Consider the following 16,436-nt stretch of genomic DNA (forward strand, 5'->3'; position numbering starts at 1 on the left):
CTTTGTTGAGATAGTGATGGAGCATGATTGATGATGCTACCTACCAATGCCTTGTGAGTTCCACCAACACGACCAAGCACGGTTCATTTCAGCCACACACATACAGTACGAGCGAGGCAGGCACATACCAAGCACGGTCCATTTCAGTCACACACATACGAGCGAGGCAGGCACAACTCTGGCGCTCAGCTCAGCTCACAATGGTCTGCACTCTGCACCGCAGTCATGCCCCAGAGTTTTACACTACATATGTACAGTTACATAGCAGCAGTGCAATCATCAGACAGCTTGCCTGTGACACACCGTGCGGCTACCACTTATTACATCTTCTTGCCAACTCCCACTTAATCACTTGGCAGGACGAGTCAGGCCGCCGCGTCGTCCACCTGCTGCCTGCGCCGCTTATTGGACTCCTTGATCTTCAGCAGCTCGTCGCAGACGATCCACGGGAAGCTCCAGAACTGCTTCTTTCCAGGCCGGCGGTGGTCCGGGTGATAGGTCACCCGGTACCACGCCGAGGCCCTCCTCGCCGCCTCCGCCTTTGGGCAGCTCATGAACCAACCCCGCACCTCCTTGTGCAGGCCCTCGACAGAGTCGATGATGCGGTCCTTCATCTCGAAGTACCTCTTGTTGTCCTTCTTCAAGTACAGGAGCCTGTTCCGGATGTTGCCAGTCAGGATCTCGTCCTCGTGCTCCGTGCCGTAGTAGACAATCAGGGTGCTCAGCTTCTCCACGTACAGGTCGTAGCACTCCTCTGCGGATGCCAGGAATTCCTCGAAGCCAGGGACCTCCAGGTCGGGATCAAACGCGGGGCTCGGTTGAGCCGAGGACGAGGTGGCAGGAGCGCTCTGCATACGGCTCGCAGCCGCTCGGTAGAGCTTGCCGAGAGCTCCGTCGGAGATGTACGTTGGTTTGTCCCACCGTTCCATGAAGTCGGGGTACTCCTTTGGTCTCAGTGACCGGGGCATTTCAGCTGGAGCTCCTGACTTGGCAAAGTCGACCGCCATCGAATGCAAAGCAGCTAGCTGGAGGCACTCAGGGCTCCGGGCTTTCATTGGATGACGATCCGCGTGGACCAAGTGAGCAGTTGAGATTGCCCCGAGCGAGTCATTTATCATGTAATCTACAAAGTACTTCTGAATTTCCTGCAGCTCATTAGATGTTTCTGTAAGCTTTCAGGTATAAACATGTCAGGCAAGGAAAATACATTTGCTTGTCGAGAAGAAAACTCTGAACTGCTTATTGGAGCCAACTGGTAAATAGTTGTGAACCTACCAAGGCTAGAGATATAAATTGAAGAACATTTTAAAGGCAAGACCACTTTAAAACTCCATCGCGCACAACTGTTTTCATTAGAGGATGGCAAAAATGTCTTTCTTTCTGAAATAAGTACCCACATTTCTACATAACGTTATTAATTGTGTGTGGCTAGCATATATTTGGTTCAAAGCATTCAAAATTCTGTGTTGGCTGTTATGCCATCCTGGCTGAGTTCGACGCTCATAGCCAGTTATCTCTGGCTGTTGTGCACTTACCTTTAAAGTTTCCCAGGAAATATGACACCCTCTGCGATCTGGTTTTTATCGTTTCTGGTCCCATTGGTCGGCTGGTGTTGACACAATGTGCCCTGGATCGCTGCTTTTGGGAGGGGGGCGGGGGCGGACACGCCTCTTTTTTGCCTCTTCATGGACAGCGTGGGGAGGAGAAAAGGCAGTGGGCAGCTTTGTGGATTTGCTGGATTGATTGCGCGTGGGGGCTTCGAGGGGCGGTGCTGCTCCAACCGGCTACCGCATCAACAACCACAGGAACTACTTGGTAGTGTGGTTACCTCATTCACGTCGACATCAGTTGTTCATCCCTGAAGGTGAAGTTCCTATCCTTTATCTGATGGTTCGCTATAGCTCTTAATGGAGTTACATATAGGTTCCACACAATCCATCGAGGGTTGTTGGCGCGTCTTCATGTGGCGGCCGATGGAACTTTGGTTGTTCGATTATTGGGGGTGTGGAAGATGGACTCTAGCTCGGGCTCACATGGTGCGGCGAAATCGGCCTGAGGCACTTAGCACGCAGGGATAGAGAAAACAGAGAGGCAGGAAAGGAGTGGCCGGCCAGACTTAGTGTTTGAATTTTCAGGTCACTTGCCCTATTTCTCCACTCCAACTAAATTAGTAAATGAGCTGTAAACTTAATTAAACTTGACATGAGTGCAATATAGAATGCTGGTGTTCCATTTTGAGTGCATTCACACCGTCAGGTACTTGATGTGTTCAGTTACACAATTTCAAAATAGGCTAATATTATCACAAAATTTTCAGCAGTGACCACTAGAATGTTTGTCAGGTTACAAAGAATTGGAAGAAGGACGCACTTTTCACCAAATTTGGAAAGTGCGCGGCTCAGTGTGGTGTTATTGCTTATTGATAACGTCCTGGATTTGTCAAGTGGTAATGTTGTGGTTTAACAAAATAACTTTTCGTCAGACCTAACAGAGTTAGAGCAGTCAAAAATTAGACCACCGGGACAAGAAAGAGAGAAACATGGAAAGAAAGAGAGAAAAAAAAGATGTGAAGCCTTCTTATCTCTTATCAGTATGCAAATAGATGAACAACAAGTACTTGCTTAGTACTGGAGCTATCATGCTAATTGTTTCAGGTTTGTCTGTTTGGAAAGAAAAGCACTGGAGTTAGGAATATACTCCCTCCGTTCCAAATTACTCGTCGTAGAAATGGATGTATCTAGAACTAAAATACATCTAGATGCATCCATACCTACGACAAGTAATTCGGAACGGAGGGAGTAGGTTTCACATCAAAAAAATTGGCTGACATGCATTGCAACTTGCCACTGATTGGTAAACATCATCTCCTCTATTTATTGCTCTTAACGAGTGCACCTACAAATCAAAGCCTTATATATAGTGTTGATGTTGTATTCATAATTCACCCTGTTTTTATTGTTCCGCAAACATAAATGTCAATTGCTAAGAATTACTTGATCAAATTGCTGTAATATGGGTAGATGAGACATATTTCTGGTGGATACTGCATATCAGTTCTCTTTTGTAGGTCTGAATAAATGTACGGTCATATTTGTATTCTCTTCTGTCGGTTTACAGTCCTTGTGATGATTACATACTGATGTTTTCATATATTTTAATCTTTTTAACAAGGGGATGTGAGGAGCTTTATCTCTACCAATATAAAAAGACCCTAGGGGGCAGATCCAATTAATCTCAGACATCAAATAAGGTCAATCCAACGACTCAGATTGCTCCAATGGTGAGTGCTCAACATGTCATCGTCAGCACTAATCACACAATTAACACGAAAATGATATCTTACCTATTATCTTTATGCAATTAATATACTGCCTAATATTAACGTGCATTGCATGTACGCATTTACTAGTGATTAGAAATAACCATAGAGACCCTCAAATAATTTGATTGAAACAAATCAACCAAGTTGTTAGTTGTTCCTTCCATTTATTATTTTGAACAAAACAAATGCAGGCAGCTATTTTCAAAGATGTGACTGTGTGAGAGATCTCCAAACCTCAGTTAAAATGCCGCACATGGTACTTATCTCTTGCAGTTAGATCTCTTTGGTTGTGTGTTTGTCTCTGACATTCCTTCCCCTGGAGGTTCTTTCTACTCTGATGAATCTTTGAAAGATGTGATATTGGTTTGGTATGATTATCTACTAATCACATAAGTATTATAGGGGTCGGCCTCTTTCCCTCCATCAGAACTCTACTTACTTCACCTGTTATGCATATTATGTTTTCTGACCAGGTGAGAGGCACCTTATTCCTTTTGTGTGCTTCAACAACCTGTAATGCAGTGCTCTCCAATTACTCAATCAAACTTCAAAGGTAAGCTCCTTATCTTGTTTCTTGCTATAACTTTTGCAATTATGTGTCAGTTACGCTGATAAGGGGGAAAACACAGGCAGGAAAACGGTCGGGTGCAGGATACACTTTGCTGCTGCCATTGTGTGACTGGAAACTGACACATCGGCGTGAGGGCTTCTACGTCGCTGTGCTCCGCAGGGCGGCAGTTTGGTTGGGTGTTTATAATTTAAATTTGTAATCAGCACCTTCCATTACAATGGTGAGTTGCGCATACACAAGCAGTCTACTGTAAGATGCATATTAATTTGTTTTTGCAGGTTGATACGAAAAATATACTCTTCCTTTGTGGATGTGCCTTATCTGACATGGGAAAGATTTATCTCAGAAAGTTTATATGATTGGACATAATAAAATCTCTACTTTTTGGAACGACCCTTCTTTTATCTACTCCCTCCGTTCAGAATTACTTGTCTCGGAAATGGATGTATCTAGACGTATTTTAATTCTAGATACATCCATTTCCGAGACAAGTAATTTCCAACGGAGGGAGTATATACTTCCATAGCGTCTCTGAAAGTATGTGCACTGTGCAAGACATAGCCACTGTCCTTTTGGTTCTGGAAGAATAATATTTCATGAATTGCGTGATTATGCTTTGATAAATGCTCCCGAGGAATCAAGCTTGCTTGAAGATGTAAGTTTATTTGATGGTCTTGTGACACTTATGAATTTTTATATTATTATACGCTCATGTTGATACTAAAGGTAACTTTGGATAACTTCCTACTTATACTGCGAATGATGATCTGTCTGACAATAGAATTTATTGGGAGGTTGCCAATGCCATTGGTTTCACTCATCTCACTGAAGCTCAATTGATTCAGGTCCCAAACTTGTTTGCATGTTTAGGTTTCTTTACTGGCTATGTTATTCAAGATCATCTTTATTCTAATCGATGCTTCCAGGAGGTCAGCTTCGTAGTCCAGTCTACTAGATCCCACACTGTAGTTTTTCTTTCCCATTTTGTCAACTTCAAAATCTAGCTAATATATCTTGCCAGGCTCTCTGGGAGCCCATGAACCAATAGGCAAGCAATAGAAAGAAGTTGTTCAAAATGAATGATGTTAGCACGTGATTTGTTTGCATCAGAAGTTTTTATTAAAGAATTCTTTCTTTGATGATTTATAACAGGAAACATGGCATAACAATGGAAAACGGTGCGCCGAAGCGCGCATTTTCTTCTAGTACTATTGAAATGCTACAGACTGTAAAAAACTGATATTTTGATTATATTTGCAGTTGCAAGTATAAAAAATGATATTGGTCAAATAAGACAATCTTCGTTAAAATTAGCGGCAACAACCTAGGAAGAGAAATTAAAATGAATAAACAATAAGGAACATACCTCAAGTGTAACAACATGATCCATTATGCGTGGCCTTGCTGCAGTATAGTCCATAGGTGAATCAACCTTCTCTGGAATCAGTTTCTCGTCCCAAGTGATAAAATAGAGGTCACCGTCCAAATCGCCCCCGGAGCATTCATTTGGATGAGGCCTGATTAACATCAAAGATTAAAGTCTATATGGACGAGGCCTATTAAACATCAAAGATTAATTGAAGGAGAAAGCAAGCAGTGGCAACATCCATCAATAGGTAGAGATGTATGTATGCAACATGATTGGATATCTATCTAACATGGAAAGGAACACGCTGACAAACACTTCGTAGAGATTTGAGCTCCTCTGAAGGCATTGACAGAGCAATATAAACTCTAGATGATCGTCTTTCAGTTTCAGTATAGCATACGGCATTACCTTTCTCCTCTTTGAGGGAAGACAACACAATCAACCAGGTTCTTAGCGTACAATCCATGGTCATAGACAGCTTCAAGTACTCTGATGTCACCAGGATGGAGACAAGGATTTTTCGATACTGCAACTTTTCCAACAACAACTGCTGTTTTCTCTGTCCCATTATCTTCAGAAAAATACGGTTGACAATTATCCTTCTGCTCTTTGCTGTTCTTTGAAATTCTGATGTACACTTGACCATATTCTAATTCACCTGTTTCGTCCAAACAACCAATAAGAACACGGCCTTTCGGAACATGAATCTTACATCTAGTTCTTATGTCAGTCAGCCTATTATCCTGATGGGCCTTAAGAATCATCAACAGGTAAGGCTCTAAACTTGGTTCATAACCTTGCAGTAAAATTTTCGATGCTGTCTTCGTTTCTGCACTACCAATTTTCCCCAGAACAGAGAGAGCAGCTTCTCTGTTGGTCAGCATTTCATCTAATTCACGCATATCATCTTGTTGCATCAACTCAAATATCTCATCTCTTATCCCCAAAGTTGAAAGGAGAGAGATAATTTCACGATTCATATAGCTTGGTTGGGATTTGCTGGTACTTGTAATGTTAAACATTCTGCTCTTTGATTCGAATTTCTTCATACTAGGTCGCAGAGAAAGATTACGAAAGGAATCAGGGTCGACGGCAACAACTCCTTTGTAGCCACCATACCTTATTTGAAAAGCTGAAGGAGGGTTAGTATAGTCTAAACCAATTCGGCAAGCCATTTCTTTAGCAAATCTCTCAGAGATCTTCCCGATACCATCAGAAAATATGTATTTAGTGCCATCAGTTGTGACTTCAATATCTGGAATCTCTTCTACATCCCGTGGTAGGATTTCAAGTGTTTGTCTGGAGGAGCTGAACAGCTGTCCCATTCTAGCCGCACACTTAGATACTGATCGAATTTCTTCAAAGTTGCCCATCCACCTTCTTATATCCTCGGCCTTCAGGGAATCATTAGAGGCAAACATCCAAACAGAACTTCCACGAAGTTGACTTGCTGAGAAGGCCAGGAATTCATACTTCTTTGGACCAATGCAAAATCCTTCTTTCAGGATGGATAAAATACGATAATATAGGCCAGTTTTCAAGGGTTGAGAAAAGAACCCTCGTCCAGTTCTAGCTGAGATAGCATCTGGAAAAAGCTTACTCCAGTCTTCGTCGACAAAAGTAACTCTAGCAAAGTCAGAAGCATACTGTTTGTGATGCTTAACCACATAATTTGAAACTTCTTCCTCAGGTCCCAAGCAGTATATTTTGGATGGAGTGATGTGAATTCTGTAACACATCATTAACTTTCCTTCACCTTCAGTCTTACTGGAAAGCAAAGCATTGTGGCTCCTATTCCTGCTCTGAGCCTCCTGCTGGATGAATTGCCAAGGTCCATAGCATGTAAACTCTAACTTGCTCATTTTCTCAAAAATCCTCCTTGAAATATGAACTGGTATTTCTTCAAGAGCTTTAAACAGATCAGCATTAACATGTTTGGCAACTATCTTCCCCATGTGAACAAGAGAATTGAGACGAAAAAGAACTTCATACGACACTGAACAACCACTTGGGCAGTCAACAAGGGGAACGACTTTGGACGACGGGCCAAAAAATTCCATTGAAGAAATGACCAATTCCCCTAACTCTCCTGAGAAAGGTAAGCTGTTGAGAATAAATGACACCGGTGCACCTTCATCGAGCACGAGGGCAATAGTTGAACACTTCCCAAAAGAGTGGTTAGGTGTAAAATCTAGTGCTCTGACCCAGGTAAACTTCACATCCTCCTTGCATGCATGAAAGCGGTCATCTGAGAACCTTGAATAAACTGCAGGCCCAGAAATTGTTGTGTATATTCTTGGTGCATACATGAGCTGAAACAAATATTAAATTAACATTAGTCAAGATAATATATATTTTACCAACTGCAGAATTATAGAAAGAATTAAAAGTGAGTTGCGCCTGCCCAACTTATAGTCTAAGAAGTATGACAATCAGTAAACTTAGAAAAGTAACGGTGATGCGTATTCATCAGGTAAGCTTCATATCCATTTCACTCTAATTAGTAACCACCAACGGAGTGGAAATAAAAGTAGCACCGCTATCCATCTTACTTTATGGGCTCTAACGCATAATTGCAAACCAGACTACTGTGATGGTTCACTCTAGTTTACTGACTCGAGAATTTGCCAATTTTTCAGCGCACGCAAGTATTGAGGGAGGAAGTACAACTAGAGCTTCCTTTTTCAAAGTTCAACCACAAGATGTTCCCACATTTGACATACTGGATACCAGTAGATCCATACAATATCTTGCTGTAACATTTCCCGACATATAAATAGTTAAAAAACTGGTAGCGCATATTATCTATTTTGGCACTAAATGCTCCAGAAATTTGTCCACCACATGCATTGGAAAGAAAAAGAAGGCACATCCAATTCATTAATCCAACAGGACATAATTTCGTACGAGCCAGGGTTCTGAAAGCCCATTAACTAAATATAGTTATGTCTAAAAACAAGCAACCGTTTGGATAGTTAGGACATCACGTAGTGAAACAACTCTATATGTTTTAGACTCGGGTGTGCTTGTTTTGGCTCTTTTTACTGGCTCCTACAGCTTCTGGCCCAAAAAAGACAGGGCCCAAACAAACGGGCTGTTTTTGCACCAGCTCCACGCAGCCCTCCCGTGGAGCGCTCCGAAAAAAAATTGAGCAGAAGCCGCAGGTGAGAAATCGGGCTTCTGCTCGCAGCCGGCTCAAAAGTGACCAATGACCGATTTGTCCTCCCACAAAATCACATACTACGGCAGAAATGCCCTTACCGGTTTGATCAGTTCCCATCGACCCAAGCAGTTTTCCCCTCTGTCCCTCTCATCTCTCTCACAGCAGTGTCCCTCCCGCCACTGCCACGGAGCCCGCGAATCCCTCTTGCCACCGACCCCACTGGCCGCCGCCGCGGATCCCGCTACTCCCTCCCGCCGCCCCGAGATCCCTCGGCAACAGCGCCGCCGTCACGAGTTGCCTCGGCAACGACGGCCACCGCCTCGAGTTTCCTCGCCAACGACGGTCGTCGTCCGAGTTTCCTCTCCCTCCTCCGTGCCGAATCGAGCCAAGATGGCTGCATCGGTGGTGGTCCTTCCCGGGTCAACACTGCGCACGCGCAGCTGCTAGCGAGCCCCTGGGCATGCCTTTGCTTGCCAACGAGCGACGACACACGTCGTTCCAGTGCGGCTCCACCTGGTCCTTCCCATGTCAACGTCATGCTGCTCCTTAGGCATTCCCGGCCTAGCCCCTCTGGCCGCCGAGCTCATTCCAGCCATCTCCGGTGTGTGCGCGTGCACTTATGGGCTTGCCTAGCGAGTGTCGTGTCCGGCGTGTGCGGTTGGCCGGCGTGCGTGCATGTGCGCCTGGCGTCCATGGTCTGTGTGCGTGATCTGTGTGTGTGTCCTGCGTATGCTACATGTGTTGCCAGTGCGTGCTTGCGTGTGTGCCCGCTGGCTGCCAAGGCTCCCTGCTAGAATGTGGTAATATTTGTTGGTGTGGTCATCCTTTATGTGTTCGAGCGGCCACCTTTGCAACTGTCTAATATGTCAGTGGGGAATTTATTATCATACGTCTAATACATCATATTCATTTAACTACACTGCCTTTACCATCAAACTTGTGTGATTTCAGGTCAAAATCTATGAAAACTGACCATCGACAAAAAGAGCTCTTAATCGAGTCATTTACTGTTAAAATAGTATAATCAGCACTTAAACCCTACCTAAAAAGCAACAGAGGGCGTTCTGGTTATTTCAACACGTTTCAGCAACAGCCGCAGCTGCTACAGCATAACTACCAAACAACTGCACTTCAGCTCCAACCTTCCAGCCGCAGCTAGCAGCTAAAGACTTCATGCAGCTATGTGGTACAACTCCCATCCTCTGAAAGCATTGAAGAGATCATTTTCACTCCTCCGCTAGCACCTGAAGCCCTACTGAGATTCAGCAAGCGTAACATCTCTGGAATGCAGGACAAGGCCAAGAAAATGGCTAGTAAGAAAAATCTGGAAGGTAATAATACTCCTGCTTTCAAAAATTCATTTGATGTGCTTTCTGATAATGAGTTGATTAGCAGAGCTAATAAGATAGGGATAGAAATACCCAATGATGATTTCGTTGTTGTTGACATTATTAGAGAGCTTGAATGCGCCCGAAAAGAATTAGAAGATAAAAAAGAAGATAATAATACTGAAAAAGAGCAGGATAACTTGATTGTGACAGATGGTTTGGGCAGGGATACCCCTGTGAATTTAGAATGGTTAGACCAGGAAGAACATATTTATGAGCGTGTTTCTTCTGTTAAGCCTAAGAAAAAAAAGCATAGTAAATCTAATGTCAAAATTCCTAGGCCTGTGACTAGGAGTCAGAAAAGAAAAAATGCTGAGAAAGATTTGTTATGTAACCCTGCCCCGTCTCCTGGTAGGGTTACTCGGGCCAAATTCCACAAAAAACGTTCCAAATGAGAGGCCTCATTTGGAACTGTCGAGGGGTGGGCAAGAAAGGGATGGCCACCTGCCTCTCAGACATGATTAGTGACCATTCCCTTGACTTCCTGGGTCTACAAGAAACTATAAAGAAAGAGTTCACACCTAACTGTTTGAGAAGAATTGACCCCTTTGACATATTCCAATGGAATTGGGTGCCCTCTGTGGGCAAATCTGGGGGCACTTTATGCGGTGCGAGGAGAGATACTTTTGATATAGTATCCTGTGCTAAGGGCAGATATGTGTTACGACTAGTGCTGTATGACAAAAAGAAGAAAATACAGTGGGGTTTGCTGGTAGTTTATGGATCAGCACATGATGAGTTCAAAAATGAATTCCTGGTTGAGCTAGCATCCTTTTGTAGTGGCATGACCGTGCCCTACATAGTGGGGGGAGACTTTAATATCCTGAGACATTCGGGAGAGAAGAATAAGAAGATGGTGAACAGCAAAGCCACTGACCTGTTTAACTCCATTATCAATACACTAGCTCTTAGGGAAATTCATATCAGTGGGGGGAAATATACCTGGACCAACAACCAGACTCATCCCACGCTAGAAAAACTAGACCGAATCCTTATGTCTGAATGCTGGGAAGATATCTTCCCACTGGTCTCTGTGAGGAAATTAGTTCGGGAGATTTCTGATCATAATCCACTTCTGTTGTCCTCCGGCGAAGAGGGACGCGAAGCCCCGAAACCCCGTGAATTTCGCTTTAATCTGTCCTGGATCAATGATGACAAGTTCCTGCCCACTGTGAGGAGGATTTGGGCTAGGAATGTTGCTTCGTCAGATCCAATCGATGTCCTGAATATCAAGCTGAAAAGATTCAAAACTTATTTCAAAGGTTGGGGTTCGGATAAGTATGGTCACGATAAGAAGAGGAAAGAGGACTTACGTATGGAACTAGCTATGCTTGAGGAACTGGAAGAAGAAGATATGTTGCCTCCTGACTTATATAGTAGAAAAATGGATATCAACGCTGAGCTCTATGAGCTCCTGGTAAATGAGGAAATATTTTGGCTTCAACAGTCTCATGAGCGCTGGTTGCTCAAAGGAGACCTGAATACTGACTATTATCACAAAATTGCTAATGGGCGGAAACGTAAAAATGCAATCCAATCACTTAAAATGGGAGAGACATTGATTGAAGGCACGGACAATTTGATTGCACATGCCACTGAGTTCTACAAAGAACTGTTCGGACCAGCCCCTGGTAACCAGATCCATCTTGATCCGGGACTTGGTCGCCTGAAGAGAAATTAGACGAAAAAGATAATAAAGATCTTTGCCGAGAATTTACAGAACAGGAGGTCAAGGAGGCTCTATTTGACATGGCCCCTAATAGAGCCCCTGGACCCGATAATATCCCTGCTGAGTTCTATCAGGTGTGCTGGGATATAGTTAAAGATGACATTATGGCCCTTTTTAAAGCTTTCCACCAAGGGACTCTGGATGTTCAGCGACTTAATTATGGAATTATTACTCTGCTCCCTAAAGTTTCTGGAGCCGAGAAAATCCAACAATTCAGGCCTATTTGCTTGTTGAGATGCCCATATAAGTTGATCACCAAAGTCCTTGACCGAAGAGTTGCCATATATGCAAACAAACTCATTAGCCCTACTCAGAACGCCTTTATAAAAGGGAGAAATATCATGGACGGTGTCCTGTCCCTCCATGAAATCCTTAACTACACTTATGTTAAGAAGAAAGTGGGAATTGTCCTTAAGTTGGACTTTGAAAAAGCCTATGATAAGGTGAATTGGGACTTTCTCCTAGAATGCCACAAGATGCGGGGCTTTGATAAAACTTGGTGCGGATGGATTGAACAGATACTGCATAATGGGACAGTTAGCATCAAGCTTAATGGTAGTGTTGGGCCGTATTTTCAAAGCAAAAAAGGGGTAAGGCAGGGGGACCCACACTCTCCTTTCTTGTTCAATCTAGCAGTTGAATGCCTCACTAAAATGATCAAAAATGCCCAAAAAACAAACTTATTGTGGGCTTGGCTGCCGACCTTATTCCTGATGGGGTGGTGGTCCTGCAATATGCGGATTATACAATCATTTGTATTGAAGATGATGTTGATAAGGCTGTCAACCTGAAGTTGCTGCTATATATGTTTGAAATGATGTCTGGCCTGAAAGTTAACTTTCAGAAAAGCGAGATTCTCACTGTGGGTGGAGATGAAAGTGTGGTGAATAAATACGCAGAAATCTTTAATTGTGAGGTTGGCAGCTTCCCACTCAAATACCTGGGGATGCCTGTGAGTTATGCTAATCTAAAAACTTCTGATTGGGAGTTTATTGTTGGTAAATACCTAAAGAGGTTCGAGGCCTGGATCGGCAACGCTGCCTCAATGGGGGGGAAGACACACTCTGCTTGATTCTGTCGTCACACAGATCTCTCTCTACCACATGTCTATGTGGCTCATGAATAAAACCTTCATTGAGAGGCTAGATAAACACAGACGCAGGTTCTTTTGGCAAGGTTGCAACAAAAAAAGGAGATACTATCTTGTTAAGTGGAGCAAGATATGTAGATCCAAAGACATAGGGGGGTTAGGTATAAAAGATCTTAGAAAGCAAAATATTAGCCTCATGGTTAAATGGTGGTGGAAGTTAGAGACACAAAACAGGCTATGGCAGGATATAGTCCGGGCCAGGTATCTTCGCAACACCTCTGTTGCTGAAGTTTCTCCCAAATTCTCCGACTCGCCCTGTTGGAAATCCTTGCTCAAGATTAAAAACATATATATGATGGGCAGAAAGATTGAAACTGGTGCTGGGAACTTGATTAGACTGTGGAAAGATCCAATAAATGGGCTGATCCCATTTCAGGATCAATATCCGCGCTTGTTTGAGATCTGCAATTACCCAACGAGTACCCTGGACAATAGAGATAGACTTGATGACGCCTCTATGTTCAGATGTAGGCTTACCCCTGAGCTGTCCAAACAGTGGGAAGATATGCGTGCTGTAGTTAATAGAATTCCCCTTGATGAGAGGGGTGATCGTATTTTTTGGGGACTCAACCAGAATGGCAAGTTCACCACTAAGTCAGTGTATAAGATGTTGGAGAAACCTCTAAGTGGGTGCCATTATAGATGGATTTGGAAAGCCAAGATCCCTCTTAAGATCAAAAAATTTCTATGGCAAATGTCGCAAGACACAGTCCTTACTAGGCAAGTGATGAGCAAACGGAAATGGACAGGGAATCCCTGTTGCTCTTTCTGCAAACAGATAGAAACGGTGCAACATCTGTTCTTTACCTGTCCTGTGGCCAGAATTGTCTGGCGATCTATTGGAGTAGTTCTTGGCACTGATAGATGTCCGTCGAACTATTGGCAATACTTTGTGTGGTGTCACAGATTCCTTCCTGGGAAGCAAAAGTTTTATACAGTGGGCTTAGCGGCCGTATGCTGGGCCATTTGGCTGGCACGCAATCGAGCTACTTTTGAAAAGAAACAAATTAAGACTCCCTTTGAGATTGTGTTTTCTCTCTGCTCTTTTCTACTCTATTGGACAGGGCTACAACAAGGAGAGGACGCCAAGGAGCTTCGCGCTGGAGCTGAGATGATCAGGACTGGCACAATGCAGCTGATGAAGATGTGTGGTGCTGTCAAGCAACCAATCCAAGGTGCCTGATGTTCTCTAGAGATGCGCTGGATGAAGAGATGACAAGCGCGCGATTTCGATACTGCTTCCCCCCGGAGAAGATTGTTTTCTGTCTTCTTGGAATGCAACTGTGTTTTGATACTTGATCCGATCTTTTGAGGATGTAATAGGATAGATGTAATGTCGTGCTATTCAGGTTTTCGCCCCATGATGCTCGTTTCGACGGCGAGCGAGTATGGTGGGTTTCCTGGTAGTGCTAGAACTCGCTATACCTCTTTCCCTCCTCCTGTCCTTCTCGCTTGAACTGGTTGTATTTCCGTTCTCTGCAATGGAAAGGGGTAAAAAGCCCGGTTCTAAAAAAAAAAGCGCTAGCAGCTACAGCTGCTCCTTCCAGCAGGAGCCGTTGCAGCTGCAGCCAAAGAAGTTGCAGCCCAAACAAACACACCCTAAATATACCATAACAAACAAAAACTAAAGTTTGAGAACAAACAACTGAAATTCAGTCACCACTGTACTCATATTTCACAAATTCCAGTCGCATGCCATACCACTGAGTTAAATCAAGGTATGCACACCATGCATATCACACCTATTGTTTGTCTGCACACCATCCTTTTCTTACACCATGCATATCAAACCAACTGTTTGTCTGCACACCATCCTTTTCTTACACCATGCATATCAAACCTACTGTTTGTCTGCACACCATCCTTTTCTTCAAATAAAACTATCAGATCACACTTCACTTTCACGATTCTCATCTGTAACAGGCAAATGCGTCTTAACATTTGCAAATTTCTACCTCGCCTTGTAACCGCGATGTCTGACTAATATATAATGTACAAAGGAAAAACAGAAGCATCACAGTAACACGGTGAGCAGCTTACCTGAAGCAAGATGGCGCCGGCCCCATCGAAGCTGCACTGGTAGCAGTTCCTGATGTCCTCGAAGAACACCTCAAGCTTGTACATCTTGGAATCGTGATTCAGGTACAGGTCTATGCGACGCTTCCCCGGGATGACCTCCACGCGCACGCTGTCCCAAGAGTCAGCCGCCTCGAATTCGCGCTCGGCGACGCGGTTGCCTACAAGGAGGCGGGCGTCGGCCACGCGGAGAGAAAGGTCCGGCGCGCGGGGAAGAAGGTCCGAGGGGGCAGGGGAGACGGAGAGGAGGGAGCCGAGGAAGCGGGGTAGGCGCCCGGAGGAGACGAGTTCGGCGGCGAGGGTTGCGGTGGCGGTGGAATCGAACTGAACGCTGCCATTGCCTCGGCTTAGCCAGCCGCGTCGGGCGGCGGCGATCTCGCAGGCGTACGCTTCGCCGGCGGCGGCGACGGCGGAATTGAAGAAGGCTAGGAGCTCCTTAGCGACGGCGGAGGGCGGGATATTGAAAACTCGCACCGTCGCCGTGGAGACGGGCGCCGACAACGCTGTCGCCATTGGAGTGTAGGGGGGACTGAAGGATTTGGTGTTCCGGCGGGGTTAGAGCATCTCCGGCCGTTGCCCGGCAGGGTGTGCCTAAAATCGCCGCATGGGGTGAGCCGGCACAACCCTGGGGCGAGTTGGTCCGAGGCGCGATTAAAAAAAAATATAGCAAATTCCAGCAAAGTTTGGCGAAATTCGGCTAAACATAACTAAATTTCGGTAAACTTTGGCATATATTAAACATGTTCGTGGATTTTCATTATATAGCAAAATAGATAACTAATCTAAAAAAGGAACTGGCTGAACTCCGAGTAGTCGCCGTCGTCGCCGCCATCGTCGGGTTTCTCCTCCTTGACGGGGCCGTCCCTGGTGAACCTTGACCGGCGTCGCCAACGCGGGCTGGTGGCGGCGGCGCATCGGCGTCGTCGTTGTCCTCAATGACGATGACGCCTCCTTCATCGCGGCCCCGGCGGCGCTGCGCGAAGCGCTACAGGGCGGCGCACTGGCGCTCCCTCGCCATCTTCAGGGAGTCCGCGCGCGCCCATTACAGAGCCGCGTCGTCGTCGAGCTCGACGTCGCCGCCGTGCTCCGTCTTCACCGCGGGGAGGAGGCCCGGCTTGATGAAGCGCGGAGGAGGAGCCGACGAGGAGGCGCGCCGGCCGCCCTCATTGATGACGATGTCGGCGCTGCGAGTGCGCCGTCCGAGCGGCGTCTCCGCCGTGGGCTCGGCCTTGACGCCGAGCAACGCCGGAGAGCCGGAGGAGTGCGAAGAAGAGCGTGATGAGGAGGAAGAAGAGGAGGCACCGAACCTCCTGGGCAACCATTGCCCGTTGCGTCGGCGGTGAGCCGTGGCCGTGGCGGCCGCCCTCGCCGGGGGGTACGCCAACGGCGGGTTATTGCCACCCTCGAGTGTGCGGCCGGGGATGCCACACCACAGGCGGCGCCCCTCGCTGTTCTTCATGCCGCCGACGACCGCCGCGCCGTTGGTGGACGCTAGCCGCTGCTGCTGACAGCGCTCGAAGTACGCCGCCCAAGCCGCATGGTTGTCGGCGGCGTACTGGGGGAGGGAGAGTTAAGCGGCAGTGAGGGAGGCGCGCACGACGTCGACCTCCTCGGCGAAGTACCCGGGTTTGGCCACGACGTCGGGCAACGGGGGAATGGGCACTCCCC

The 16,436-nt window shown here is 45.8% G+C and overlaps 1 protein-coding gene across 1 annotated transcript; it reads right to left on the minus strand.

Annotated features, from left to right (window-relative positions):
* Positions 1-125: 125 nt before the first annotated feature.
* On the minus strand, positions 126-15,406 carry LOC125551921 (probable RNA-dependent RNA polymerase 2). The gene is made up of 4 exons (XM_048715325.1): positions 14,733-15,406; positions 5,671-7,574; positions 5,260-5,410; positions 126-1,145 (listed from the first exon to the last, which is right to left on the minus strand). Exons 1-4 carry the CDS (start codon positions 15,279-15,281, stop codon positions 366-368), a joined length of 3,384 nt encoding a protein of 1,127 aa, XP_048571282.1. The 5' UTR covers positions 15,282-15,406; the 3' UTR covers positions 126-365.
* Between the last annotated feature and the right edge of the window lie 1,030 nt (positions 15,407-16,436).

Source organism: Triticum urartu, chromosome 4 (genome assembly GCF_003073215.2).
Source record: "Triticum urartu cultivar G1812 chromosome 4, Tu2.1, whole genome shotgun sequence".
NCBI classification, from domain to species: domain Eukaryota; kingdom Viridiplantae; phylum Streptophyta; class Magnoliopsida; order Poales; family Poaceae; genus Triticum; species Triticum urartu.

Excerpts from the sequence above, each read along its gene's own strand:
- LOC125551921 (XM_048715325.1), bottom strand. The coding sequence starts at position 15,281 with ATGGCGACAGCGTTGTCGGCGCCCGTCTCCACGGCGACGGTGCGAGTT. Across the intron at positions 7,575-14,732 it reads CCGGCGCCATCTTGCTTCAG|CTCATGTATGCACCAAGAAT; the intron begins GTAAGCTGCTCA and ends TATTTGTTTCAG. Across the intron at positions 1,146-5,259 it reads ATCATGTTGTTACACTTGAG|GAAATTCAGAAGTACTTTGT; the intron begins GTATGTTCCTTA and ends AATGAGCTGCAG.